General features: G+C 47.6%; 1 protein-coding gene across 1 annotated transcript in view; it reads left to right on the forward strand.

Annotated features, from left to right (window-relative positions):
• The window catches only part of HPSE2 (heparanase 2 (inactive)), a 105,473-nt gene that overhangs the window by 58,217 nt on the left and 20,370 nt on the right, over window positions 1–26,886 (forward strand). The window contains exons 4-6 of the mRNA XM_071446323.1: window positions 13,108–13,281; window positions 13,842–14,013; window positions 24,562–24,609. Coding sequence (XP_071302424.1) covers window positions 13,108–13,281; window positions 13,842–14,013; window positions 24,562–24,609 — 394 coding nt within the window. The remainder of the gene's footprint in view (window positions 1–13,107; window positions 13,282–13,841; window positions 14,014–24,561; window positions 24,610–26,886) is intronic.

Here is a 26,886-nt window from a genome sequence, read left to right on the forward strand (position 1 = left end):
CACCACTAATGGTGATATTTGGAGCTGCTGTCCTGGCAGGCTGTGTAGCACCCTCCCCATCACTGCAGAGACCAAGGATGTGCCAGCCAGTGCAGAGGAGCTGTGTGGCAGCAGTGCCTGCAAGGTGGCTGCTGTGAAATTTAACATCCATCCCATCCAAGTCCATATACCTGCAGTGTTGGTCCACAGGACTGGGCTGGCTTTGAGTTATTTTCCAGGAGTATAAAGAGGTATGGAACTTAAAGAGAGTTCACCCAAGGCTCTTTGGATGTTTATATCACTATGGGTCATGGCTGTCCCTCCCTGCTCACCTTCAAAGAATGAACCTGCTCAGGTGATGCCTCCATTGCACAGGCTGAGAGTATTGGGGACTAGGGGGTTAAAGCAATAAATATACTTCCAGTATATTTACCAGGAGTAAAACCACTTCAGTAAAATACAGAATTATTGTAAGAGGGCGTGCTGATAGTGGCAAAATTCTGGGTGAAAAATGCAGAAAAGGTATTTATTGAATACATATGAATCTTCTGTATTTGGCAAAACAATTTGACACAGACTTCATAGTGATTTTTAAGCACTTCTGTGGTTTAGGTTTCCTAAGTGGTCTTTCATTTGTTCTGTCCTTCTTCAGGTCTGCTGCTCTTTCACAGTTCAGATTAATGTAACTAACAGTCACGTCACAGTTAATTGTCTCAATGAAAACTAAAGAAAAGAGCTGTTTCCATGTCAATATGTTGCTTACTCTTTTGCACCAGTTACCAATTGATATTTTCCTCTTTCTTCCTCTAATTTGTACATATTTGCAGGGTATTTTCCTGCTGTTCTTTCTGCTGCTCTCTCCCCTGACCCACAGCACAGCTGTTGCCTCTCCATGTCTCACTGGTTGGGAAATGCTGTCTTAAACTCCCTTCCCCAGAGATCCTCTTGACCTGTGCCCTGAATTTGTTCAAATTTGCTTTTTTTGAAATACATTATCTTTAATCCGTTTTTCTTATTCCTTCCACTGCCTTAAATTGCTGGGCTTTCTGGTTTTGTAACCACTTGCACTCAAATTTACTTCCATTTTTGGACTATTAGTCAACTTTCTATATCAATAATGTTCAAGTAATAAACATCCCCTCCCCTGTTACTTTCCCTTCTCCAGAGCAACTTTTCCTCACACAGTCCAACAACTTGTGTCTGGGACCTGCTTTGCTCTGTCTTTAGCAGATAACATGGTAATTAAAATTACTAGTTCCTACCAACTCCAGTTATTTTAGCTGCTTTAGTCAGACACTCAAATAGATGTCCTCTGTGTTCTGTTTGTTATTAATGAAGTTCTGTGGGATATTTTCTGTGCTCCTTTTATTTTTCTTGGTGCCTGGAGACACGCACAGAGTCTGTTTCTCACCTCTTTTTGAACCCCAAAATATTCTTCATACAAAAAAACCCAATCAACCCTTCTATTTCCTTCTTCTGTTTCCTAAGCAGGTGACATCCTTCCACATCAGCATTCCCTTCCAACAACCTTTCCATGAAGCATGTGTGAGGCTAATTGCTGTAGTTGTTTAAATGTGTCTTTTTTGTTCTCCTGGCACTTAAGTGCAGACCAGGCTGCTTTGACTCTGCAGCTGGTGAGGAGAAGAAGGAATCTGGGCAGACCTGTGCTCTCAGAACAAGTCAGTTGGTTCATGAGATCCTAAATGCCCCACATAGCAGTGGTTTGTTCACAGAGCTTGGTAAGGCTTGTAGGACAGCAAAGAGCCAAAGAATTGATTGGAAGCTTGGAACATCTTGCATTATTGTGAAGATGCTGAAGACCTTCAACAAATACAGCTTAATGTTAGAGGAGGCTTGACCTTAATCTTGAGCTATCCACAAGAAACAAAAATCTAGCAGGGCAAGAGTATAGCAAGATCCAATCACTAGAAAACCAAAACAGGTAAGTTTGGACTCAAAGCCAGGTGCCTATTTTGACCACGGATGCTAAATAACTCCAAAATCTCCCATGGGGTAGACTGATTTTCATAATTGCAGCAGATTTTAAGCTCTCAGTGGGTACCTTTATAAAATAGCTGAAGTGTCCTGCTAAGGGACTGGGTTTGACTTGTACACTCCACATGTGTGTCCCAGGCTGCCTGGTGCAGGACATCATGCTAATGATGCTGGTCTTTTCCAGCCATTCATCTGCGCCTCCAAAATCAGGTTCAGACTCCACCCTGTGTGCTTTGGTACAAGATTCCCCCAAAGATTAGCCGGGGAGAGCTCCTGCCAAGCCGGGTCCCTCCAGCTGAGCCATATCTGAGGGCCCAGAGGAGCAGAGAGAGCCAGGGCCAGTTCCTTCAAATATTTTACAGATTAGGGCCCGGCTCTGGGGTCTGTGGGAACCGGTGGAGCTCTGGCCCCGGTGGGCTGCGGTCCTTGTGCAGCGCTCGCAGTCTGCCCCGGTGATTGCCGCGCTCCTCACCCGCCAGGCTCGCCCGCTCGCTGCTGCGTTCAAACGCAGCCACACTCGCACTGCAGACGAGCCCTCTGACATTATCCGAGTGCAGCTGGAGGCATCTATTTTGGCCTTGAAAATGCCTCTTTCTTGGCAGAGCTCTGTGTTTATTATAATGCTGTCTGTAATGTGCAAAAGTACATTTCTGTTTTAACTTCCTTCTTTATGTACTAAAGAGTGTGGTTTTAATTAAGGATTTCAGATTGAAACATTTCCGGTTTTATGTGTTGTTTTTTTGGTTGGGGTTTTGGGTGTTCTTTTTTTTTTTTTTTTTTTTTTTAAAGACAGTTTTCAGTTAAAATGTTTCAGAGTTTTGAAAAATACCAGATGCCCAGCTCACAAAGTGTGTGAAGAGCCGTAGTCACTCCCTCTTGCTCCAAGGGAAGTCATCTGCTCCCTGGCTGAGTGGGAGTAGCCAGGGTTGGGCGATGGCGAGAGCGGGGTCAGCGGGCAGGGGAGGATGCTCTGGCACTGGGGCAGGGGATTCTAGCACCACACCATGCCTGCAGCCCCTTGCACCATAGGAAACACTGACTCAGACCCACAAAACACAGCACCTGATTCTTGTGGGTTCTGGGTTTGCTTCCCAATAGCAAGAGGAGCTGGCCAGATCCCTGTTTAGCAGCAGAGCGTTCCTGCTGCAGCACCCAACACTGAGGGACTGCAGGCATGCCCCTGCCATCCCCTGCAGCCACCAGCTGCAGTCCCCACCCATGGGAAAGGCAGTCAAACAACTTGTAAAGTAAACTGATTGTTCCGCTGCACATCAACTGCCTAAAAGGAATAATAAAAACAAGCCAGATTTTAACTCTCCTGGTAGTAGAAGAGTTCAAAAACATCTTATACAGGCACCCCAAATTTTTGAAAACATCAGGCAATGAAAGTTATGTTAAAACCAGGTTTCTTGAGCCAGTCCCATGATTTTTGTGAGTTTGACTCATGATTTTTGAATGTTGGGGTTTGGCAACACTGAAGTCCTCAGTTTGAATTTGTTCCCGATGTGGTAGTTCAGGCTCCTCTCATGACTGATCAATGTCACTCTGCTCTGGAGCAGCCAGATCTGGGGGGTGGGAGGCAGAGGGCCTGGTACAAGGCTCTGCTCCTTCTATGGCTCCAGGGATGTTTTGGGTTGGGTCTGGCTTGCATGAGGCTCTTCTGAATCAAGCTGTGTGTCTGCCACGTGACAGCAGCTTAGGCAGCAAAAAATGGAGTATGGGAGCTGCTGAAGGGGATTGGTGAGCTAGATGCACAGCCTACCTGGGCTAAGCATTTTACTGAGATTAAAAGAACATATTAAAAGCATGCTTTGTACCTGTGCATCTTTCATCCCTGTTTAGCCATGCAGCATCTGCACAGGGTGTTGCTCAGCCTGTGCTGCCCAGCTTGGTTTTTGCAGGGAAGTGCTGAAAACATCTACCCTCTTGCTGCAGTTAGTGCTTCAGGTGCTGCTAGAAAAAGTATTTCTAAAGAAAAACCTCTGCTTTGCAACTGTGGCAGATTGAAAGAAAAGCATGGATGCATTTTACCTGAGCAGCAAGTGATGCACAGGGTTCCCCTCATGGCTGTTGTCATCTGCCCTACAGCTGGCAGGAGGAGGTGAGTGTGGGGACAGGGATGGTGCAGTACTTGCCTTCTCACTCTGCCTTATGTCACCACTTCCAGCTGAACCAGAGAGCCATAGCCAGGGAGCTATGGCATTATCCTCTATGTACCTCTGTGGTTTGGGCTGCGCAGGATTTCCCATGTCTGAGAGGTCAGACTCTGTCACAGGGGGTCACTGGAGGTCCCCCTCCATGTGGCTAAGGACCAAGTCACCTCCCCTGGCACACAGAAATGGCTCATGTTTGCACCTGAAGCCAGCTTTAAGCTCAATAAATCACCATTCTCCCATCCGTGGGTAATGCTCTGCAGCTGCCCAGATACCACTGCCTCAACACTCCCCATCCCAATGGGATTCACAGCCGTGTCCTCCCTGTGAGTGGCCAGGGAGGGCGTTTGGTCCTCCCTGGCCACTCACAGGGAGGACAGGGCTGTGAATCAGCTGTCCCTGTCCATCTCTAGCTGCCTGCCATTTGGGAGCTTGCTGGGAGCTTGAGGAGCTGACCACTTCTGACCTATTTGGGAATGCTTTTAAATTGTTCCAGAAAGTGCACTTTGTTGATAAATCACGGTGGTTGCAGAGAAGTGTTTTAACTAAACCATGTAAAAGAAGGAATGAGCTGCAGCGCAGCACTGCCAGCTGTCATTGGCTTTAGAAACACACATCATAGATTTTGTTGCTTTTCAGACAGCTGCGCTTATAGCTGTTCTTATAGCCATATAAAACAGTCATTCTGTCAGCAAAGGTCTGGCAGTGGGGCTGGGTTATGTCTGCAGCCGTGCTCCTGAGCCTGGCAGGTTTGCTCCCTCCACATGCACAGGTAAAGCCTGGAGGGAGGTACCTCTGTGGCAATGGGGTAACCTGTCCCCAGAGTCACAGCTTTGCACGGGATAAAGAGCAGAACACTGGGCTGTGCCCACCACCTGTGCAGGGGATGGTGCTGACAGGGCTTGTCTCCAGCACCCCTGGTCATTAGGAATGGGTAGTTCTCACGCTGAAATGGGTTTTGGAGGGTTTTACCCCAAGCCTGCTGTTGCTGTTCTGGAGTCTGGCTAACTGCAGGTCAGGTTCACAATCCAAAGCTGTTCTAGCAGCATTCACAGATCAGAACCTGTCTGCTGTGGTCCATGCTATTTGGACTTTGGAGCTAAAGCTGAGAGTCACAGAGACTGGAATTAGATTTTTTAAATTTCCTCAAGAGCAGGAAGATAGTGCTATCAAATTTGAAGCTTTTCACAGGATCAATATATAGCTTTTGATAAAACCTCACCCTTTGCTCCTTTTCCTATGTAAAAGACCAGCTTTAAATGCCTGGACAAAATAATATTTGAATACTTTCTGCTCATTTTATTTGCATTCCTTTATCCAAAATGGCATGACTCAAGCAAGCTGCTGACCTGACTCACTGCTGCACACACAGTTTCCCACCAGCCCCCTGTGCAGGCAGTGTCAGGGAGATGGAATTGCCATGCAGGCTGTCACTGTCTCTTGACAGGACAAGCTGCCTCCCACAGAGGGCCCAAAGATACCCAATGCAGACACTGCTGAGCACTGAGGATGATGATGAGCTGTACCCACGTTTTCCCTGGAGTAATTTCCATGGCTCAAATCCAGTGGTCTGGGATGGCCAAGAAGATGTGGAAGAGCAGGTGGTGCTCACAGTCTTATTTTCCCTTGCTCTGTTCTTCTGCTCCACTCAAACATGTAGCACTCTCCCTGCTCACCTCCATTTCCCTCTGAAACTTTAGAAGATGCTGGATTCATCCCGATCCGAAAGGGAAAATACCTTAAGTTATGCAGCAGGAGAAAACAGCTTTCTTAGCTGTAACATGATCCTGGTTTCTTCCCAGACATCAGACTGGAACAGAGGGTTTGGAAATTGCCCCTCTGGCCATTATCTGAGCTTTACAGCCCTTGGAGATTGAACCCAGATCCCACATCTCTTCTGAAGCTCCATGTCAATTTACACTTGTTCCTAGAAACCATTACTGTCCTGTGAGCTCTTTACCACGCGAGGATTGAAAACAGAGCTATTCTGCTCATTTGAGCTCTCTTTTTTTGCACGAAGGCAGAGCTCAGGACTCATTCCTTTTTCTCACCATCTGAGGATTAAGCCCAATCCTGACTGTTATCCAACCTCGATACCATTTACACACTGAACCCAATGCCTATGGCTTTTATCTGAGCCCTTAGAGCATTTGGAAACAGGCCATGCCCCTTGTCTGGTATCAAAAGAATTATATTAATTTGGGATTCATTCCACAAAATGAGGCTGTCAGCCAGACTCCTTAGCAATTGGATATTGAACCCAGACCTCGTGGTTGTCTTCCAAGTTATATGCCAGCTGGGAACTCAGCCCACAATCCATGGCTGCTGGCCAAGCTCCTTATTGGCGAGAGATTGACACCAAGCCCCCAGACTGCTATTTCTGTGCAGTGGTGTTAAGGACGAAACCTTGCTCACGTGGTCAGCATAATCACCTCTGCGCTGGCAGTGAAATGAAAAATCTAGTTAAAGACTTGAATGAATATTGAGGGTCAATGTTCAGCTGCTTAAAGACCAGGGATGATGACAATTCCCTTGGAAAAAGGCCCCCTTGATACTCCAAAGGGAATAGCCCCAGATCCCCCATCTGTCCTCCAGCTGGATATAAAATCCAGGTTCTCATTAACACAGTGTGCAGCGTTTCTTTGCTGGCTGGCAGTATTAAAGCCAGTTCCTCCAGCTTTCAGGTATTCTTCAGATGGGATTAAACTAGATCCCTTTTCTATAGCACCATTAGGCTCTGCCAAAGCACTTCTTGTCACTCAGAACAGACCTCCAACGTTGCACCTTGCCTTGGAGCAACAGGAGAGCCTGGCAGGTCAAGGAGAGCAAGGGACAGTTCTGAAAACCTCAGTCCTCTTTGGAAGGCATTAGGAGCCTGACCAGGCTGAGAGATCATTTCAGGTGAAATGTGTATCTGAGGCAAGTAAATTTTTCCCTCCAGCCAGCAATTTTGCTCAGGAATTCTTCAGCATCTTTATACAGTGTGGTTTTACTGCATGGCAAAATGCTTCAGAAAACCAAATCAAAACCAAACAATTTCCCAGCTGGGATGGTCATCATTAAAATGCAGTTTCCAGCAACTGTGTGGGTTTCTGGGTAGCCTTGAAATCTCTAAAATTCTCATTAAGCAACAACTTTGAAGGAATGGCTTAGCATGCAGCTACAACAGGAAAATCTTCCCATGATCTGGTGGGATGTTACAGTGCACATGGACAGTGTGGGCTGTTGCTTTACCTCTGAACTTGCAGCGATGGTGAAGGCTGATCTTTGGAGCTCTAACTGTGCAGATTGTGGATGGGCGGGGGGTTCTGGTCACCTTGTCTGACACCCTGTTGTGACTGGGGATGCAATCCTTTGAAAGATTTCAAGCCAGTGTTGCAGACCTGTCCCATGGGTCTGGAGTTACTCTAATTGTCTGTTGCCTATCTTCTGATTCATATTTATTTGCTAAGAAAACATCAAGTCCTTGCCACACACAAGTGGTTTTATGAGGATTTTTAATGCAAGAGAGACAGAGCAAATGGGATTCAGATGACTGTGGTGCAAATTTGTTTGTAAATAAATTTTCCATGTACCCACTTGTTTTTCTGTAAGTGGGAATATCTTTATTTTTCCATTCATTGCTCTGACCAGCCGTCTTACTCATCTCTAGTCTGAACAGCCTGTACTGCCCTTTCTGTCCCCTCCCTGTAAAGTTCTCTTTGGGCTTCTCTTTGCCAGGTCTTTCCCAGTGCCATCACTCTGCTGTCTCCTCCGGGGTGCTCAGGGGCAGGGGATGCTGCTGGCTTCATGCTGGCACAGGAGCTGTGTGCAGGGATGCTCCAGGCTTGCCCAGAATTTATGGAAAAGGCAGAGTTGAGCAATATGTGTGACTAGTTGAAATCATTATTTCTAGAGCTACTTTTTTTTGCTCTATCCACAGAAGGGTTCATCTGTTGTTCACTGGATTGGTCTCTCAGCTAAGCTGTGGGTTTGGGAATTGTGCTGTGAGCTGCTCACCCCATGCTCAGCTCTCATCTCACCCTCCTCAGTGCTTGCATACTCTGTGCAAGACATGGATGTGGTGAATGGTGGGGATAGAGGGGGAACAGGCTCTTCTTCCCCATCCTTCTGGTTGCCTTCCCAGAGTTACAAAAGCCCCTGGCACACCATGGGTGCCATGTCCTGCCACCCCTCAGCCCACTGACTGATCCCAGCTTCCGTCTCAGCATGCACATGAATTTCCACTCTTCATGCTAAACTCTGCCAAAGCAAAATTCCTGAAGCAGAATAAAAAATGTGGAAGGCTTTCAAACCCAGAGATGCTTGAATTTACCAAACAGTGGTCAATACTGTGGTCTTTTTATAAAGGTTCTAGTATAATGTTTAATTCAGTAACTACAATTGGAAAGTCTTTCCAATTATTTTAAACTGCCAGAGATATTTTAATGTGCCTCAGATTTTGTGTTGGCATGCTACAGAGTTAAGTGCCATCCATCTTTCAGAGAACATTAAAATTTAGCCTTGTATAAAAAGAAGAATAATGGGAAAGAGTCCCAAAGGACGTACTTGTCCCTTGAACCCCACCATCACTTGTGGTTTCACAGACACCTTCTGCATTTTGAAATTGTTTGTCTCTCTCTGTGCAGGGCTTGAGATCAATGCAAGCAGTTAAAAGCTTTAATTTCTGTGCAGAGCTTCATCTGAGGGCAGGACTGGGAGCAGATCTCCACTGGTGGCCACCCAGCCATGCATTGTCAGGCTGTATTCACTCCCTAGATGAGTTGAAGCCTCTGCAACCAATGATGTAAAAGTTTGAGAAATCACAAATATCTTCTGATTTAATTTTTGTGCCAGGCCTAAGTGGTCTCTGTCTCTGACTACTGGCTGCTGTTTGTCCCAAACCCACCAAGGCACCACCCCAGTGAGACCCCCCCAACACTGCTGCTGGGTGTGAGGGGATGGAGCCTGGGGCTTTGCTGCCTCGGGCAGCCTCACTCCAACTACATGAGCATTATAAAGGGAAGAACATGACTCTCAGCATCCTTGCACATTTCTTTTTCTTTTTTCTTTTTTCTTTTTTTTTTTTTTTTTTTTTTGTTATTCCTTCTTGCTGAGCTGAAGTGGCACATGAGTGCTGAGCATGTGCATCTCTGCACTGGGCAGAGGGGAAGAAGGAGCAAGGAGAACATCTTATCAATCTAGTTCTGCTCTATTAAGATTCATTCTGGTATGACAATGGCTTTTTCTATTGAAGTGCTTTGTGAAAGCCTTGCTTAATGATCTGTTAGCTGGGGAAAGGTTAAATTCCTGTATGATTTTCTTTCTTCTTGTTTGATGAAGAAAAAACAGTGCAATTATCCAGAATTCAAAGTGAGTTTTAGCCAGCTGTTAATAATACTGTGATTCCTCATGTTCTCATTACTCAAAAGTAATGTTGCCATCCCTAGTCATGGCAGTAAAATATTTATAGCATTTTCTTATGGCCTTATTTGTACATATGGAGGACTGGACATTACTCAGAGTCTTCTAAATAGGCTTCTTTTTGTGCTTTAGCCATCCATAGAATAATTTGGTTTGAAAAACACCTCTAAGATCATTCAGTCCAACCATTATCCTAATGTTGCCAACTCCATCACTAAGCTATGTCCCTAAGTGCCATACCTACACATCTTTTAATATCTCCAGGGTTAGTGATTCAACCACTTCCCTGGACAGGCTGTTCCAATGCTTGATAATGCTTTCAGTGAAGAAATTTTTTCTTGTATCCAATCCAAATGTCCCCTGGCACAACTTGAGGCTCTTTCCTCTTGTCCTATCCTTTGTTGCTTGGGAGAAGAAGCCAACCCCCACCTGCTACAAGCTCCTCTCAGGTAGTTTGTGGAGTGATGAGGTCTCCCCTGAGCCTCCTCTTCTGCAGGCTGGATATCCCCAGCTCCTTCATATGTTCCTTACAAGACTTGTGCTCCAGACCTTTCACCAACTTTTTTTTTTTCTTTTTTTTTTTCTCTCTCTGGAAATGCTCCAGCACCTCAACACCTTTCTTGTAGTGAGGGGCCCAAAACTGAGCACAGCACTCAAGGTTCAGCATCACCAGTGCTGAGTACAGGGGGTCAGTCACTGCCCTTGTCCTGCTGGCCACACTGCTGCTGATACAAGCCAGGATGCCCCTGGCCTCCTTGGCCGCTTTAGCACGCTGCTGTCATACACTGCACGACAGTATTCTTGTCATCTAACTGCAGCTGTCTGCAATGAGGGCTTTTGAGGCAATCATCTCAGAGGTGAGAGACATCCCTTTAACCACTAATGGTTAGCTAGCTGGTGCAAACTGATCATCAAAACTCTGCCAGGATCACTGCACTGGTGCTTCCAAGTTTGCACTATCCCAAAACAGTTGGCAAGAATGAAGGAGGGAGGTGGATTCAGTACCTGCTAGTCTTGATATCAAGAGTGGCCATTTTAACAATCTGGTGTGATGCAGAGATGGGTTTTTTAGTACTTTTCTGCTCTTTGTAGCTTCAGTGCAGGTTATAGGTCCATCTGTCCTGGGGGACCACTGGAAACGTGCAGGACCGAACCCCAGACATCTGTGTGTTTCTCCTAGCTCACTCCCCTGATTGCTGAGGTTTCCAGCTTGGAAAGTCGTGGCAGAACATGAAATACACGTGGCATCTCTGCATCCAGGCGCACGGAAACAAAATAAGTGTCATGGGGAAAATATAATTTCACAGTGGCAGGCCCTGTGTTGGGATAAACAGACGTCTTGTTTCCTCTCATGGATGCATGGAAAATCAATTCCCAGTCTTCTGCAGTGTCTCCTAAACGTGAATCAAATTCGCTTTTGTAGTACAGTTGTTTTGTGCCAGTGAAAAGGTTTCATTTCCAGCAGGGGAACTGCAGGTAACACCTTTTTTGCTATTCTGTTTTGTTATTTGGGTGTCTATCTTCTCCTCTTTATAGGAATCTCATTTCAACTGCAGCTTTTTGCCTGGGGGTCTGAAGTAAATCAGTAATAAGTAACTGTATCTGTCTCTAATTCACTAAACATCCAGAAAAACAGCTAATGTGCCTGAACCACTGGGATGAATACATTAGATTAATCTAATTCAGCTACTTTTCACTCAGACAACCAGTAGTGTTCTGAAAAAGGTTGTGGAAGGGAGTGAGAATTTCTCTTCCACATTTTTGCATTCTTCTTCTTTCCATAACTTTCCTATGTTGCATTAAATGTTAGCTATTCAGTTAGCTTATTTCCTGGACCCTCCTTAAAACTTTACTTTAAAGATAAGTTTATTCTTCTCAGGGCTGAGTCTGTATTCACTGAGACTTTCAGTGGCCAGGAAAGGCAACAGAATAAACACAGACATGCAGTGAACAGCTTATCCCACCTGGAGCAAGCAGCTCCCCTTATTACTCTTCCACTTGCACCTCAGGTGGGCAGCATGGCTACAGGTAAACTTGGAGCATCACTGCTGGGCTTAGAGCAATTCCTTGAGTGTGTGGTGGCCTTCCCTATATCCCCTTCATTTCCCTTGGCAAAGGTGGTGCATGCAATCACCCTGGTGCCGTGGCAAGCCTGATGTATCCTCTGCTTCTTTATACCCCACTTTTTTTGGAAATGTGCAAATAGACCCAGAGCAGGCTGCCTAGACCCTTCACTGTAACAACAAATTACTGGAAGCTGACCCAGGTGTGAGTATTTCTCACCGCAGTCCAGCCTAGATAAGGGTTACCTCAGTTTCTGGAGAGAATTCCATGTGCAATTCTTTGTGTACAAAGCCTCAGACCCATCAAGGTGTAAGGCCTAAATGGCTGCTTTGCTGCCCACCAGTCCTGCTCTCCTGTCAGTAGATTGCTTCAGTGTGATTTGTTCTTGGCACTCTCCTGTGGCTGTTGATCATCTCCTTATATTTTTAAAGTGCTGACAAGCAACTTGGTTATTTGTCCAAGTGTTTTTCTGGGACCTGAAGCCAGCCTGCCTACTCCGTAATTCCCAAGCGCCTCCTTCCCCTCTTCTGAAAGGGGAGCCTATGGTCTGCCCTCCCTGGCCCCCTGGAACCTCCCTATCCCTGGTGGCTCTTCACAGTTAAGTGGTTGCATCTCCAAGGCTGCTTCAGGAAGCTTGTTGAGTGTCCTGGGATGCAGTTCAACAGGCAGGGATGATTGAAAACACCACAGTTATCTAATTGCTCTCTAACCAAACCTCGCTGTCACATGAGTTTGTGTCCTGCTAACACTGGCATTAGCTTCATCAGCAATTTGATTGCTGTTGAGTTTTTAGGGAAGTTTTCATTAAAAAGAGGGCATTAAGTGTTTTGTCTCTCTGCCCTGTGCTAATGTTGCAGCTCCCTAAAGAGTGGGTCAGCTCTTTCTTTGGTCTCTCTGTTGCTGCTGGCTGGTGTCCCCATTGCTCATTGAGGCCGCAGTACAGGGAGATGCCAACCAGGCAGTTTTGGGGCCAGCAGATAGGACACAGATTCCACAAAGCCCCCAGCACCCTGGGAGGGCCTGCTGGCAGCAGGGTTTGGCCAGGCTGTCACTAGGCAGGGAGCCTAGGGAGCAAAGACCAGGCTGCTGTGGGGTGCAGGAGAGATGGCAGCTTTAGGGTGGTGACTTCCTTGTCCTCTCCCCAGACACTGCAGGGATCTGCTCTGAAAGAGATGCAAGGCAGAATAAGCACAGGAAAGGACAAACTTTCCTTGCCAACAGCAGATGAAAAGCGATGTTATAAAGTCACTTGTCTCTGGTAACATGGCCCCAGCTCTGACACAGAGGTGGAGGGCATCCAAGTTTCCTGCTGGAAGGAGATGAACCCACACCTGGAATCCTATCTGGGTTTCAAAGGTCAGGTGCCTTTCTGTGGTTACAGATGTCGTGGGGATGGCATTTGACCCTGGCTCATCCTACATAGAAGGCAAGGTATGATGGACAGCAGGATCATTTGAACCCTCCTGGAACTAGCTTTCCTTTGAATTACAAACTGTTTTTTGTTTCTTCCCAGCCAGGTCTCTAGACAAACTCTATAACTTTGCTGACTGCTCTGGCCTTCACCTGATCTTTGCACTGAATGCTTTGCGCCGAAATCCCAACAACTCCTGGAACAGCTCCAATGCCCTCAGCCTGCTGAAGTACAGTGCCAGCAAGAAGTACAACATCTCCTGGGAGCTGGGCAACGGTGAGTGTGGGAACAGGAGAGCCACAGGAATGGAGCTTGCTGTAGCTGAAAGGTGCTCAGTTTTGGAAGAGGATACTTGTAGCTCATAGGATGCTTTACCAGTGTACTTTCAGAGGGATTTAAAGGCCCCTGCTATAAGGCAGCACCACCTCTAAGACTTGGTGTGAGACAGTCTCTTAGCTGGACTTTCTCTCAGCTGGTATTAAGCACATGAAATGTTTCTGTCCTGGCTGCTGGGCCCAGCTGGTGCTGGGGGGCCAGGCCATCTACTGCAGGGACTTGTATGGTGGCTGCAGTGCCAGGGGAAATGGGCAACCCTTTGGGGACAGGAGCATGACACCAAGGTACAGCTCCTCCACCCAGAGCACAGCAAAAGGGGCACAGGAGAGCAGGCAGTGGCTGTTGTCCACTCCTCAAAGGCTCCTCCTGCTGCTCTGCAGAGCTGCCTGCATCCTCTGTGGAGCTCAATCTCTGTGACAGGGTGAGCTGTGTGTCTCTCTGGAAACACAGAGGAGGAGGCAGAGCTGACAAGTTTTGCTTGTCAATTTTTATTTTCTCAGAGCCCAATAACTATCGGACCCTGATGGGCCGCTCGGTGAATGGCAGCCAGCTGGGCAAGGACTACACCCAGCTGAGAAGCCTGCTGCAGCTCATCCGCACCTATTCCAGAGCACACCTCTATGGACCCAACATTGGAAGGCCCAGAAAGAATGTTGTTGCTTTCCTGGAAGGGTAAGTGGTGTTGGGTTGATCAAAAAGGGCTCAGAAACCCCTCCTGAGACCAATGTCCTTGGCAGCAGGAAGGCTTGCTCCTTGGCTTCCCAATGTCCAACAGCCTCCAGGATAGTGAGGCTCTGTGTGGCTGAGCCATCACAGTACCAGAGGCTTTGGAACACAGTCGTGTGTATGGCTAAAGTTCTGCAGAGGGGCCTGGTGGGATCTTGGGATGGACTGATTTACACTCTCCCAAGCATTTCCAGCGTTTCCCGTTATAGGCAGACTGAGGTGCCCACCTTGTTGGGATGTTAAGGTAGTGCAGGGGTGTGGATGCTGGCTGTTGCAAGCCCAAGAGCTGCAGGGTGAGGATGTGTGTCCTGGCACCACTTACCAATGTGCACATTATTTCTGAGTCCTCCTGGACAAATTGCTTTGCTCTTCCCATTTGGTGATTTCTTCTCCCTGTGCTTTCTCCATCTGTGCAGAGGAAGAACCTGTTGCAACTTTCTTCACTGGCCAAGCTCTCTTCTCCCTCCTAGGGGGATTGGCACGTCTCTAGTTTGGGAAAGCCAGAGGTGGAGAAGGAACGGTGACAGAGAGGGACGCAGACATCTGGAGGTGACACTAGACAGCTACAGGAATCAGGGAGGTGTGGGAGACTGCTGGCAGCAGGAGTTGGGTCTGCGTGGCTCGAAGACCATGCAGCAGAAGGGAAATTCCCTGCAGGACTGTAAACAGAAACTCCAGTGCAGAAGGCTGGGCAGGGGGAGGTGTGGAAGGGACTCTGCTGGGAGCAAAGCTGGGTCTAGCATTCATTAACATCTGCAGGAATGATCTGGCAGAAACAATAAACAGCACACTGATGCAGTCCCCAGCGAGGCGGGGAGGGAGCCAGGGCCAGATTCTCAACTCTGCTGCAGCATCACAAAGAGACCATAAAGCTGGTTGAACCAGCTGCGACGCCAGCATCCCTCCCGCTGATGAGAGAGGGGGAACAGCCCCTGTGCCCCACCTCAGCCGTGCCACGCCAGAGCGACGCCCACGGAGCCCCGCGCCTGGTACCGCGCCCGAGCGGCACACGGGGAGCTACAAAATGCTGTAGTAGCCTTGATCAGCAGGAAATCTATTAGCGCCAGGAGGAGCAGGCTGAGTAAGGAAAACAATGGGGATGAGAGCCAAGAAGCTATTAGAGAAAGGGAAGTCCTACTGCTGTGTTTGCCCTTCGTGCGCCGCAGCCGGGTCCCAGGGAAGAGGGGTCGGAAGAGCCAAGTCGCACGGCCAGGGTGGTCCAGCAGCTGAATGTTGCTGTGCTTTGACTGACGGCAGCCCTGGGAGCAGGGCTGTAGTGGAGATACATTATCTCCTCAGTCTGGTGGAGATAATGGCAGATACCCCATCTCAAATGAAAGGGAAGATATGTAAGAGCTGCAGCCCTGGTGATGGGATAGTGGGGCTCTTCATAAACGCCCCAGCTGGTGTGGAAAGGCTCTGATGACATGCCTGCTCTCCAAGCTATATGTTCTTTTCTCTGCTGCCCATCCCTGCCTTCCAGGATGACTCTGTTCCATGGGTGCTCAAAGAGTTTTGTGTCTCCCTTGGAGAAACCTTGTGTCCTGCACTCGAAATCCTGGTGTCAGCAGCTCACAGCAAGCGGCACACGCCTGCATGGTGTTACAGCCTGCAGGGTCCTCTGGAAAAAGAGCTGCTGGTCTTTCCACATAAAGAGCCCATTATTACCAGGCAGGGCATAAAGAGAAGGGACAAGTCTGATTACACAAAGGGCTAAACACTCAGTTGCAGTATTTGGACATGGAGTTGCAAAAGGATAAACATACAAACCCCAGTGCCTAAGCTCTTTGACAGCGTGAGCTTTACTCCCAGTAGCTCCCCAAGGTCTCTTCAATATGTGGGTTAGTGCTACCGAGAGCTCTGTCTTCTGCAGCAGCATCCAGAACTGGTCTGCAGGATGTGGCTCAGCATGTGCCTGGTGCTGTCACAGCCAGGACATGCCTCTCAGGGTCCTGAACGAGCCACACACAGTCAGCAAGCAGGAGAGAGGAGAGGGAATTTAGGAAGGTTCTCTCGAAGGCAAATCTGCCACCTGCCCTGCTAGACCACCATGAGTGATCTGTGTAGTGCTCATGGTAGGTTGAAGGCTCCTGAGTGAAGTGTGTGCAGCTCAGAGTCCTGATGATGTGAAATTTGTAGTTTTTTCTCTTCTTTTAAAAAAAAATGTGATGAACAGCAGTAGTCAACCATGTAGGAGGAGATACATCAAGTGGAGGATGATGCATCAAGAGTTAACTAAGGCTGGAGGGGTGAGATGACCCCCTCGATGTGAAGATGGGATGGGTGGATTTGTCTGCCAGGCAAGCATTGCCATGTTACACAAAGTGAGGGGAAGTAATGGAACCGAGCTGAAATGGGACAGGAGACCTCAGACAAGCAGTAGGGGAGTCTTCTCCAGCAGTAGAAGCTGGCATTAGATGTTCTCCAGGGAAAGCCTCTGGAGATACCTGATGTCCCAAAACACTCAGAGAAAAGTGTCACTGTGAAGTATTAACTAGAATAACATTTTCCTGTTCTATGCTCTGTGTTCCAAAAGTTTTAGTTGTTTTTAGCTGTTATCTCAAGCAATCAAACTAAACTTATTTTTGCGCTTAAATTTTGTCCTGAAATAATGGCAATGTCAACGTGAGTTGGGCATTTGCATCTGCTGAACACCTCCAGGGCTCTTCTGACTAAATCCTTATGCCTGTCCTCCAGAACAGGCTGGGACTCATCCCCTCCTGAGGTGCCACCTTTCTCTGGGGTCTGCTACAATAATTGACATTTGGGCACCCAAAAATTTGCAGCATATAGGAGGGTGTGCATGCTGCCCACTGCAGAGGCTGTCCTTAGGCAGGTGACACTGAGCTGTGCTGGGTGACCGCTGTGCACTTCCCAATGGTGGAGGTGGGATATAGTGAGGGGAGGAGAGCTTGAGGCACAAAAGCTTGGGCTTTGCACACCCTTCAGTGCTGAGGTATTGTCCCTGAGCTCCTGCAGCAGCCTGCAGGGAGCAATGGCTCAGAGCAGCCACAGCCATCCGTGTCACCCTGGGCTGGCAGGTCCTGGAGCCTGGAGCTGATGCTGTAAGGACAGGCACTGCAGTGGCTGGGCCTACTATGCAGGAGGCTAGAAATGGTGTCTTGTGGATGCACAGGTGCAAGAGGGAATTTCTCCAGACACAACCAACAGTTGAGTTTGATGAGGTGTTAATTAGACCATTCATGCAGCCTGAGCTGTTGCAGAGCACGGCATGTTAGCTACCTACTGCGTCTGCGGGTACAGGAATCCCAGAACTGCTCAGAATTGGCTTGGGGAAAAAAATATGGGATTCTAAGGAATTAGCATAGATTTTAACAGCAGATCAGGAATCAGACACAAAGGTTAATGCATGGCTGGATAGCCCATTTGGTGCTGGAAGAGAAGAAACATGAGGAAAAGCGATCAGGAAGGAGAGATGTTAAAATGCATTAAAGCTCAGAACGTGGTACAAAACTTGGACTGGCATGTCTGGGTGGATTCGACTCTGGGCTCTCATGACCTATTGCTCCTCAGCTGGTGTAGCCCAGTTTTTGCCACTGGTAACTCACAAGTTTCAGTGTGTTACCTCCACCATGGCAGGAGGTGCAGCAATGTCAGCAGGGTAAGGGCTGGCAGGCACTTTTGCCCATCCTAGACTGGCTGTTGGTGCTCTGTGGCCAGTTTAGGTCCTGAGACAGCTGTGTCACCAGAGAAGTGAAAATCTTTCTTGTCTGGAGCTACACTCTTTCCCTATTCCTCATCTCACAGATCTCAAAGTCACCAGATCTTGTGGCTCCTTGGCTTTTCTCTGCCCTCTTTCCAGCCTCCTTAGCCCCTTTTCCTGCTGCAGTCACCATTGTGCATCCACCCTCTGGTCACAGGGACACAGCACCTCCAGCCAGGTGACAGAAGTAGGTGACAAGGCTCTCAGTTTTCAGTCTTCCCTTGTAAGGCACAAAAATTCCTCATCCTTCATCCTTTTACTGCCTCCTGCTCCTGGTTTGTAATGCCTGTGGAGACTTAACCACCCATCTGGTTCCCTGTGTCTCTTGTTGGTAATGTCATTCCACAGTGGTCTGACAGGAGCCCACAAAGCTGAGGAAGCACTTTTGTCAGTGGTGGTTAAGCTGTGGATATGCCAGGACTGGGAGGGGGCATGTCTCAGTTATTTGTGGGCAGCCAAGTTGGGGTCAGGTTAATACCTGACTCAGTCTTCAGCCCTGCTCCTTTCACCCACAAATCAACCCCAAGCCAAGGTTTCTAACATTTACCTGGTAGAGAGAACTGTTAGCTTACAGTTCATGAAATGGTACAATGGGGTTCCACCAAAGCAAAATCAAAGTGCTAAAAATGGGAGAGACTTGGTAGTGTTTTGATGATAACTGCCCTTGCCTTATGTCTCTGCCATCATGAGGATGAAGAGGGCTGTGCCTGTGTGTGCAGGACAGCACGCCTCAGTCAGTTCAGACATCAGTTTTTATCCCAATAGCAGCCAAAGACAGTGTATGGACAGAGCTTGTTTGTTTAAATTCAAGTAAGAGCGAGAAATAAGGAACTGGAGTAGGTGGTATCTGGCAAATGGAAGGACTCTGGATGAATTTTAGGAATGAATGTAGGCATTTTTCCCATCCTCTTGCTGAGAAGGACTTCTGCCACATTTGACACAAGGGACTTGTAAACACTGGATTTTTAGAAGTTGCTTTGGCTGTTTGACTTTCTTTTAAAAAAAAGTATATCCTTGCTGTATTGTATTACAAAAGCTACCACAAGGCTGGTGGCACAGACTGTACAAGGACACTCAAGGGATCCAGAGCAAGAATTTTGTGCAAAAATTAAAGCCACAAGACAAGGAACTTTAAATTAATGGTACAAAGGGAGGAGGAGGTCACTGCAGTGTGAACTCAAGCTCTGGTAGCATTGAACTTATGAGTGACTCAATTCATAAATACGTTGAAATGAGGTGTGAAGGATGTGATGACTCATTTTGCAGTTGGTTATATAGCAGGGTCAAGAAGCTGAGATATAAGCAAAAGATTTAGCTACCGCTCTTGTAGGACGAAAGAGTTAATACAGTTGTTTCTTCTGAAACTTAATTTGATTTCTGGAATGCCAGATTCACTGTCACCTGTATAGGAAGAACAAAATGGATAAGAAAACACAGATGAGATTACAGCACTGTGCAAGTACACATTGTACCTTCATTCTGATTACTATCTACAATCTTAGTCATTTCATCTCAGAAAAGATGTAATAGAACCAGGAGGTTACAGAGAGAAGCTGAGGATGTGCATAGTGTGTTATTTCTTCACATGAGAAGAGATTAAACAGGCCATGCCTCCAGCTCAGAAGAGAGACAGCTCAGAGGGAGTGTTACTGAGGCCCAAGAGCCTGTGAATGGGGTGGTTTGTTCATGGTGCAGAAAGTAGCTTGGAAGGAAGCTTTGTATAGAAGGAGGAAGGTTATTCACATGGTACACAGTGGCATTGTGTAAGTAATTGTCACAGGGTGCTGTGGAGGCTAGAGGGAGCTGAGTCCCTGTCTCCTAACTCCTTGAGCTCCCTCCAAGGACAAAGAGCCCTCTTTGCTGGGAGGCTTGTGCAGCCCTACCATAGATCAGGCTGGCTGAAGGAAGGTGATGCTGAGCAGACAGACAATACAACATATCACCAGATTTATACCTAGTTCACACCAGCCTCTGCTCCCCAGAATGAAATTCATGAATATCCACTGCAGGACAAAGGCTTTGCAGCATGTAGCTTTAGTGGGGTCTAGTACCTCTTTCTGCTGCAGGTATTCAGCTGTTCTGCTGGAACCTGAAGAGGTCAGAAAGTGAAGCCTGGGCCTTAGTGACCCTCACAGCCAGCTGAGACATAAGGTGAAGGGTTTTTACCCATTACTGTTGGCTCAAAGGGCAGAGATCTGCCACCCTGCTCTAGGGGTCCACCAGGGCACCACCACAACCACAGGCAGGCCAGTCTTGCTCCTACATTTGGGGCTTGTGCAGGGTAGGGACTCTGTTTTGTAGTTCTTCAGGGAGTTGCAGATGAAATAACCCATGTTTGTAGAGTCCAGCACTCAGAGGTCATTCAGATGCTAAACCACTTTAGCAATAACAACTTTTCTCCTTGTGCAGCTGCATTCTTTGTTACAGCATTGCTTTTTTTTTTTTCTTCTTCTTCTTTTAATAATTTAAAGGATGAAAATATGCAATTACCTGCATGGGAAAGAGATTTCCAAATGTGGATGTCTCTTTAATGTATCAGGAATAAGCCTGTGAAGTTCCAAAGGCTGGCAGCTGAATGCAAACACATTCACATGAGAAATAACACACTTGGAGGCTAATTAACCATGGGAGCAATTTACTTGAGGTTGCAGTAGGTGCTCCATGACTGACAAGTATTGAATCAAAGCAGGAGATGTGTTGCAGGTATCTGCCAACACTAAAGTGAAAGTTGTGGTCCTGGGAGATGTGGTTATGGGAGATACTCTGGAAGAAGTCAGATTTGACCCATGGTGTGCCAGTACAGACTTTGGGTGTCAGTACCATCTTGAGGTGTTGCAGCCCTCCTGCTCCTTGTCCCCACAGCTCACATGTCCTGTGAGGTGAGCCCCACCATTTGTGGGACAGAGCTGTGAACTGTTTGAGCCACTGAGCAATGCTGAATTACATTTTTCTCAGTTCTAGCTCAATGCAGGGCCCCACCAATAGCAGTGGTGGCATGGGATGCTGGCACAGAGCCAGCTGCAAGGGTAAGAAAATGAATATATCACAGAGTAATGGGGTGGGTTGAACTGAAAAGGAACTTGGGGATCATCTAGTTCCATCTGCCTTGCCATGGGCAGGGACACCTTTCAGCAGGCCAGATTACCCAGGACCCCATCCAGCCTGGCCTTGAACACTTCCACAGATGGGGCATCCACAGCTTCTTTGGTCAGCCTGCTCCTGTGCCTTATCACCCTCACAGTGAAGAACTTCTTCTTCTAATACCTGATCCAGACCTACCCCCTGTCACATAGATGTCCATATCAAGCTCAGTGACTTAGTTTCATTCTCACAATCAGGAACTCTCTACCCAAGATTCCAATTCCTCTACATGTCTCTGATGTGTTCTGCTTTCCCACCTAGAAATGCTGTCCCAGAAGATTTCAAAGACTTTTCTTGAGGATTTTAACATGGGCCCAGGTTTCTGATACATGGAAATCCAGCCAGGGGTATTACAGGGGCAGGCACTGGGGTGCCACCCTTCTGAACTATGGGGCAGTGCTGCAGCATTTGGGGCTGAGCTTGTCCCACTGCTCCTCTTAGGGAGGGATTTAGTGCACATGTGCTGCAGGGTCAGTTGGTGTTCCCAGAGAGAGCCTGGTGTGCAGGAGAATGGCAGATTTACTGTGCCAGCCCAGCCCATCTGTGCAGCACATGTGCAGGGTCTGAGCTCTGCGGAAACGTCTGGCTCACCGTGCCTGCACTGTGGAAATCACACAGCCAGGAAATCCCAACAGGAATTGTGTCACCGCTGGGCATTCTCACTGTATGGATCTTCCCTGGCCTCAAAACCTGTGGATGGAACAGCACAGGTGCTAAAGGAATGAATAAAGGGATTAGTTAAATCCCTATTCCTAAAACAAGGAGATTTGGATACCTGTGCATTACTGCATCTCCATGTCCCCTAGGCTTTCATCTCTTGCTCCTGCAGTACCCCTTGCTGGCTGCTGGGCTGCTCTAGGTTCCCTCTGGAGAGTAGAGACCACTGCCCAAGATATCTGGGGTGTTCCAGGAACAACTCCAGCTCTAAAGGCAGGACTTGAACAATTACCAGGAACTTCATCTTGGAAAAAATCTCAACAAAAGGAAAAAGGAAGAAAACGGAAAGAAAGGAAAACAAACATGCAAAAGAAAATTCGAGCTAGATATGTATGTTTTATCATAAGATTTTGATATTAACAGAAGTAACTGATTTATCTTGGTATTACAGAGGCACAAGAGGAGCCCTAAGCAAGCTAGAACCTTTCTGTCCTGTTTTTGGTCTGCACTGTGCTGCCTCAGTGACGCCTGTGCCCTATAACAGTTTCTTGGGAATTTTTTATCAGGAGGCCAAGTAGCTTCCTAGAGATGTGGGAGATGGGGCATATGGATGGCCTGTTTCTGCTGCCCCAGGAGGTTATAATGAGGATTTGCTTTGCTTTTCAGTCCCTGCTCAAAGACCACTGTACAAGGTGTGTCTTCAACAGGGCTATAGGCCCTATGAAAATGGCAGGAAAAACCAGAGAGTTTCTTCCTTTAAGCTTGGTCTGCTCACGGTTTTGGTCTGTGAGGGGAGAGTGCCAAACTGAGCCTGAAGAGGTGATTCAGTAAAGTCCAGGCTGGTTTACTTTCAGCCAGAATGTAAAGCATTTGAGGTTAGAAAACAAGTTGGGCTAATCTTCAAATCCAATTGCAACATATTGATCTTCAAATCCAATACAGATTGTACTCATACTTTCAGTTTAGAGCTCATTAGTTTACTCTTATAGACTTTGTGCATTACATTTTATGCAGCAGCCCCTGTACAGAGAATTTAAAACCTGGCAGCTGGGGATTTTGACACTTTTGGCACATTTCCGCACACTTAGTTTTATACAACAGCAATGCCTCCTCAGCTATGTTTGCATAATTTTCTTTTTTCCAGATGACCAGTGTGAGTTGTGGGGAGCTCACACCTCTCCCTAAGGCTGCACTAGGTCTGGCCCAGTTCAGCTGGGGAGGAACTGTCCCCAGCCATTCCATTGCCACCTGTCTTCCAGGCCTGACCCTCAAGAGAGATGTAAAAGCATTTCAGAAAGGCATTTGCTTCTTTTACAGAGCCTGGGAGCTGAGCTCTCAGCACTGCTGGGCAGCAGAATTGGGGATGCATCAGTGCTACAGGAGTTTACAGCATGTTATTGTTTTTCCATTTCTAATTGTATCTCTTCCCTCTCTGTCTGCAGGGATTCATTATTGCTGCCTTTGCCAGCATCCTCTTATGCTCCACAGGGTCCAGCTGCCCTTTTGTCCCAGTCTATAATTGACCATGGTCATTAATTTAAAGTCAGAATGATCATTTCCGAGCTATATTTAGCCTGAAGCTTGCTGCTCTTGTTTCAGACCTGATTAGAGGCTCGTGTGCCAGAAAGCTGCTGTTCATCCCTGCCATGACAAACAGTCTGATGGTCTCTCCTCTCAAACCTTCCCCTTCCTTGCCCTCGGTCATGGGGCTCTCCTTGGGGTCACTGGACCCAGCACCACTCACCCCTGTTGGAGCTGGGACAGCTGTGACATTGCTGCTGTGTTCCTGGAATCCTTGTGCATCTAAAGCAGCCCAAGAAAATACAGCATCGTTTCCTTTCTCAGCATATTCATGAGCTCATGCACATGTCTCCTGTCATGTGTGTGCATTATCACTTCCCAAATGCATCAGCCACGCAGTGCACGTTGCGCTCCCGCACAGACAACGTGCCTGTGCAGGCAGACTGTGCCTTGCTGTGGTTCCATATCCATGCTCCTAAACATAAAAATATAAGAACTTCCTCGTGGGAGCTGCAGTTTTCCAAGGTGCTGTTTGGATTGCTGGGCTGGGGAAGCAGGGAGAGACCCCTGCAGTTACCATCTCCTCCTGTGGTGGTTGCACATGGTGCCCAGGATTAGGAATTGCTTTGGTTTGGGGGCTGGCAGTGTGAGCAGGTGGACCTGTGTAGCCTCAAGTCTGACTCAAACAGGAGCTGTCTGGAACAGGTATATTCTTAGTCAGGGCAGAAGCCATCAGGAGAATAATACCCATATATCACTGACTTTAACCTTGTCCATGGAAGTGCTGTGGTTGAGTGTGGGAATGGAATAAACCAGAAGTGCACCCAGGTCAGAATCCCACAGTTTGCTAATAGCCAATGCCAAAGAAAGAGGCAAAAAAAGGAAAGCACTTAGCAGTGTTAGTCCAGCTTTTCCTCCCTTCCTCAGGAGCTTCCTGAGCAGGAGGTGGCATTTTTGCACCTAATAGCTTTGCTGGGTTTTATTTCCGTTTTCTTCCATTTCCCAGTCCTTGCTTGAATCCAGGCAAAGAGTTCCTCAGATTAAATACATATTGGGGGCTAAGAAGGATCTCCTTTTAAGATGGACATTTAAAACATGTTCTTTAATTGCTATTGAGAGTTGTTAAAGTCACAGAACTTAATACATACCTCAAGATCTTGTTCCTGAAATGCTGTTGTGTTTCAAAAGCTCTCCTTACCTGTTCTGAAATGATGCCCAGAGCTCTGCTGCCAGTTGGGTCTCACTTCATTGTTCTGAGCTGTGCTTGCTACAAGCACTTGGATTGAGCAGAATTTATTCCTTCTATTGAAGGACACAGAGGCTTCATTAGAAAGTATTTGTGAGTACAGTGGCCACCTTTGTTATCTCGTGGTGTAGGATGAGCACTGGTTGTTTAGGATTTTCCTGTGACCACACTGGCCTTACCTGCTTTCTTCCTCTGTTTCCCACAGGTTCATGAAAGTGGCTGGTGGCACAGTGGATGCTGTTACCTGGCAACAGTAGGTATTCACCATTCCTGCTACTTTCCAACACTCAGTGCAGTGATCACAGATGCTGGGAACAGAGCTGATGTGCTCTCTGGGTGTCAAGGGGCAGATGTGCTACAGCCACCTCCTCTGCCCTGCTGAATTTAAACAAGTGAAGGAGGCTCTGCCCTTCTTTCTTGAGCCTCTCAAACAATTACAGGAGTGGATGTAATAACCTTTACCTCTGCAGCTGAGACACAGGACAAAAATACCACTGCCTGCGTGCCTGGCCTGACAGATTGCTGGAAACAGAGCCCTGAACTGGACTGCTGAGTCTCCAGAGGCAGCTGGGAGGACAGGCAGCTCCAGGGGTGGCTTGGGTAGGGACAGCAAGGAGCCAAAAGCCACGTGTGACAGATGTATGGGAGTATCTGAAAGCCCTTTTCCTTTCACCCCAATCACTGTCTCCTCATGCCCACTGGCCTGAATCTAAACTGGTTCATCCAGACAAGGGAGAAGCATCTTAGTCCAATGGTAAACACAAAATGCCCCAGCCCCCACTCTGCTTTGTAAGGGTGTCCACAGACACACCACTGTGTCCTGCATGGAGGTGGAGCCCCAGGAGCAGATATCAGTTAAAGGGGGACGAACATCCTGGCCCAGCTGAGGCTGAGAGAGGTGCTGTTGCCTGTTTTTCCCCCTGATCCTACAAATGCTGCATCTCAGAAGAGCAAAGGAAGCTCTGAGCTGTAGCACTGAGTGTTACAAACACCCTATGGGGGGGAGAGGTTTTCTTATTTGAGGGAAAATCCAAAAACATCTTTTTCCTCTTATTTCCACCTGCCCCAGTTTGCATGCTGTGGCCAGAGGTAGGCTCCCCAGCAGGCTCTCTGCAGTGGGAGTGCAAACACCAGTGCCAAGGTGAGGCACCATACAAGCACAGCAGTGACCACCAAAATTGACAGCAAGAGGGTTTGTGGGGCAGGCAGGACTCTGTCCTGCCACAGAAAGGACAACATTTCAGAGACAAGTATTCACTGGAGGAAAAAAAAAACAAACTATGGTGAGACCATTCTGTTCTCAGAAAAACTGGATTTGCTGTCATGCTGGGTTATACTTCCCATGCAGGATACTGGCCTGAGCATGGAGCCAGGGTCTCAGCTCCAAGGTGTGCTTGAGTGTAGTGCCCACAGGTCTTGTTCCCAAGGTGATTCTTCACCATGACCCTTCATGGGGTGCTGGGGCTGCTTTGCTGAAGTGCAGCTGTGGGGTTTGTAAATCCATCACCTGTAAAGGCCCTTTGGAGCCCTGCTCTGAGGCAGAGCTCAGTGGGGTTTAACACACCAGGTTTTCCTGCAAGCACAGCCATGGTCTCTGTGTCAGTGTTGACCTTGGAGGCTTCTGCAGAAGCAACTGTTGGCATCCTAGAGGGGTTTGTAGCACCAGACATGAGCAGCAACCTGTAGGTCCCATTCCTGGAACTTGGCTGGTCTCAGTGTGCTTGCCTGGGTGTTCAGCTCCTTGGGTTTCCCTGCCAGGCAGCAGCAGCTTGCTGCAAGGGGGACAGTGGGGTAGCAGAGCAATTGGAGCAGGATTTGTGTTACTTACAGGCTCATGCTGTGCAATGATGATCTATGTCTCATCTGGGAATTTGCTTTTCATGATTACACGATGTGCTGATCGCATTTACTTAGTCCAGGAATTTGCTTTCTGCAACAGGGCTTGATGGCTGGGCCAAGCCCTTGGATGAGTTGAAGGAACAATCTTCCAGGCTTCAGATGTGGAGTTTCATCTGGTGTGCAGGGAATCTGCCTGCATGGCTGCTTTGAAACCGGTTCTTATAGGGTCAGTCTGAAGTGCCTGTCAGCTCTGGTGCTGAAGCAGCAGCTTGTGGCTGGGAGGGCTGGTGCAGCTCCCCAGAAGGGTCAGCAGAGCTGAGCTGCTGCCTGCTGACCCATTTCCACTGCAGTGTTCCTGCTTCTCCCCCAGCCAGGGTTTGCAGCTCTGGAGATAGCACTCGTATGTGATTGTGAGGACTGGCAATGGCCACAGCTCTGAGCTGGGCTTCTGTACTGTTTATGAATAAATGTCAAAACAGTGTCTCATCCCTCTGCTCCAAACAGCAAAACAAAACAAAACAAGTTCCTTTGTATCCAAGAAGAAAATTATTAGCAGGAAACTAAACTGCTGTCTAATTTCAAGTATGAGTATTTTGGTTCCAAACCCTAAAGTTCTCCTGGGATATTGGTTATAAATTTGTCAAATCTGTTATTCCTTTGAAAAGTCTGTGCTCAATCCAGAAGGGGAATT

Source organism: Agelaius tricolor, unplaced genomic scaffold, assembly GCF_023055355.1.
Source record: "Agelaius tricolor isolate 1412-34295 unplaced genomic scaffold, bAgeTri1.0.p SCAF_22, whole genome shotgun sequence".
Classification (NCBI taxonomy): domain Eukaryota; kingdom Metazoa; phylum Chordata; class Aves; order Passeriformes; family Icteridae; genus Agelaius; species Agelaius tricolor.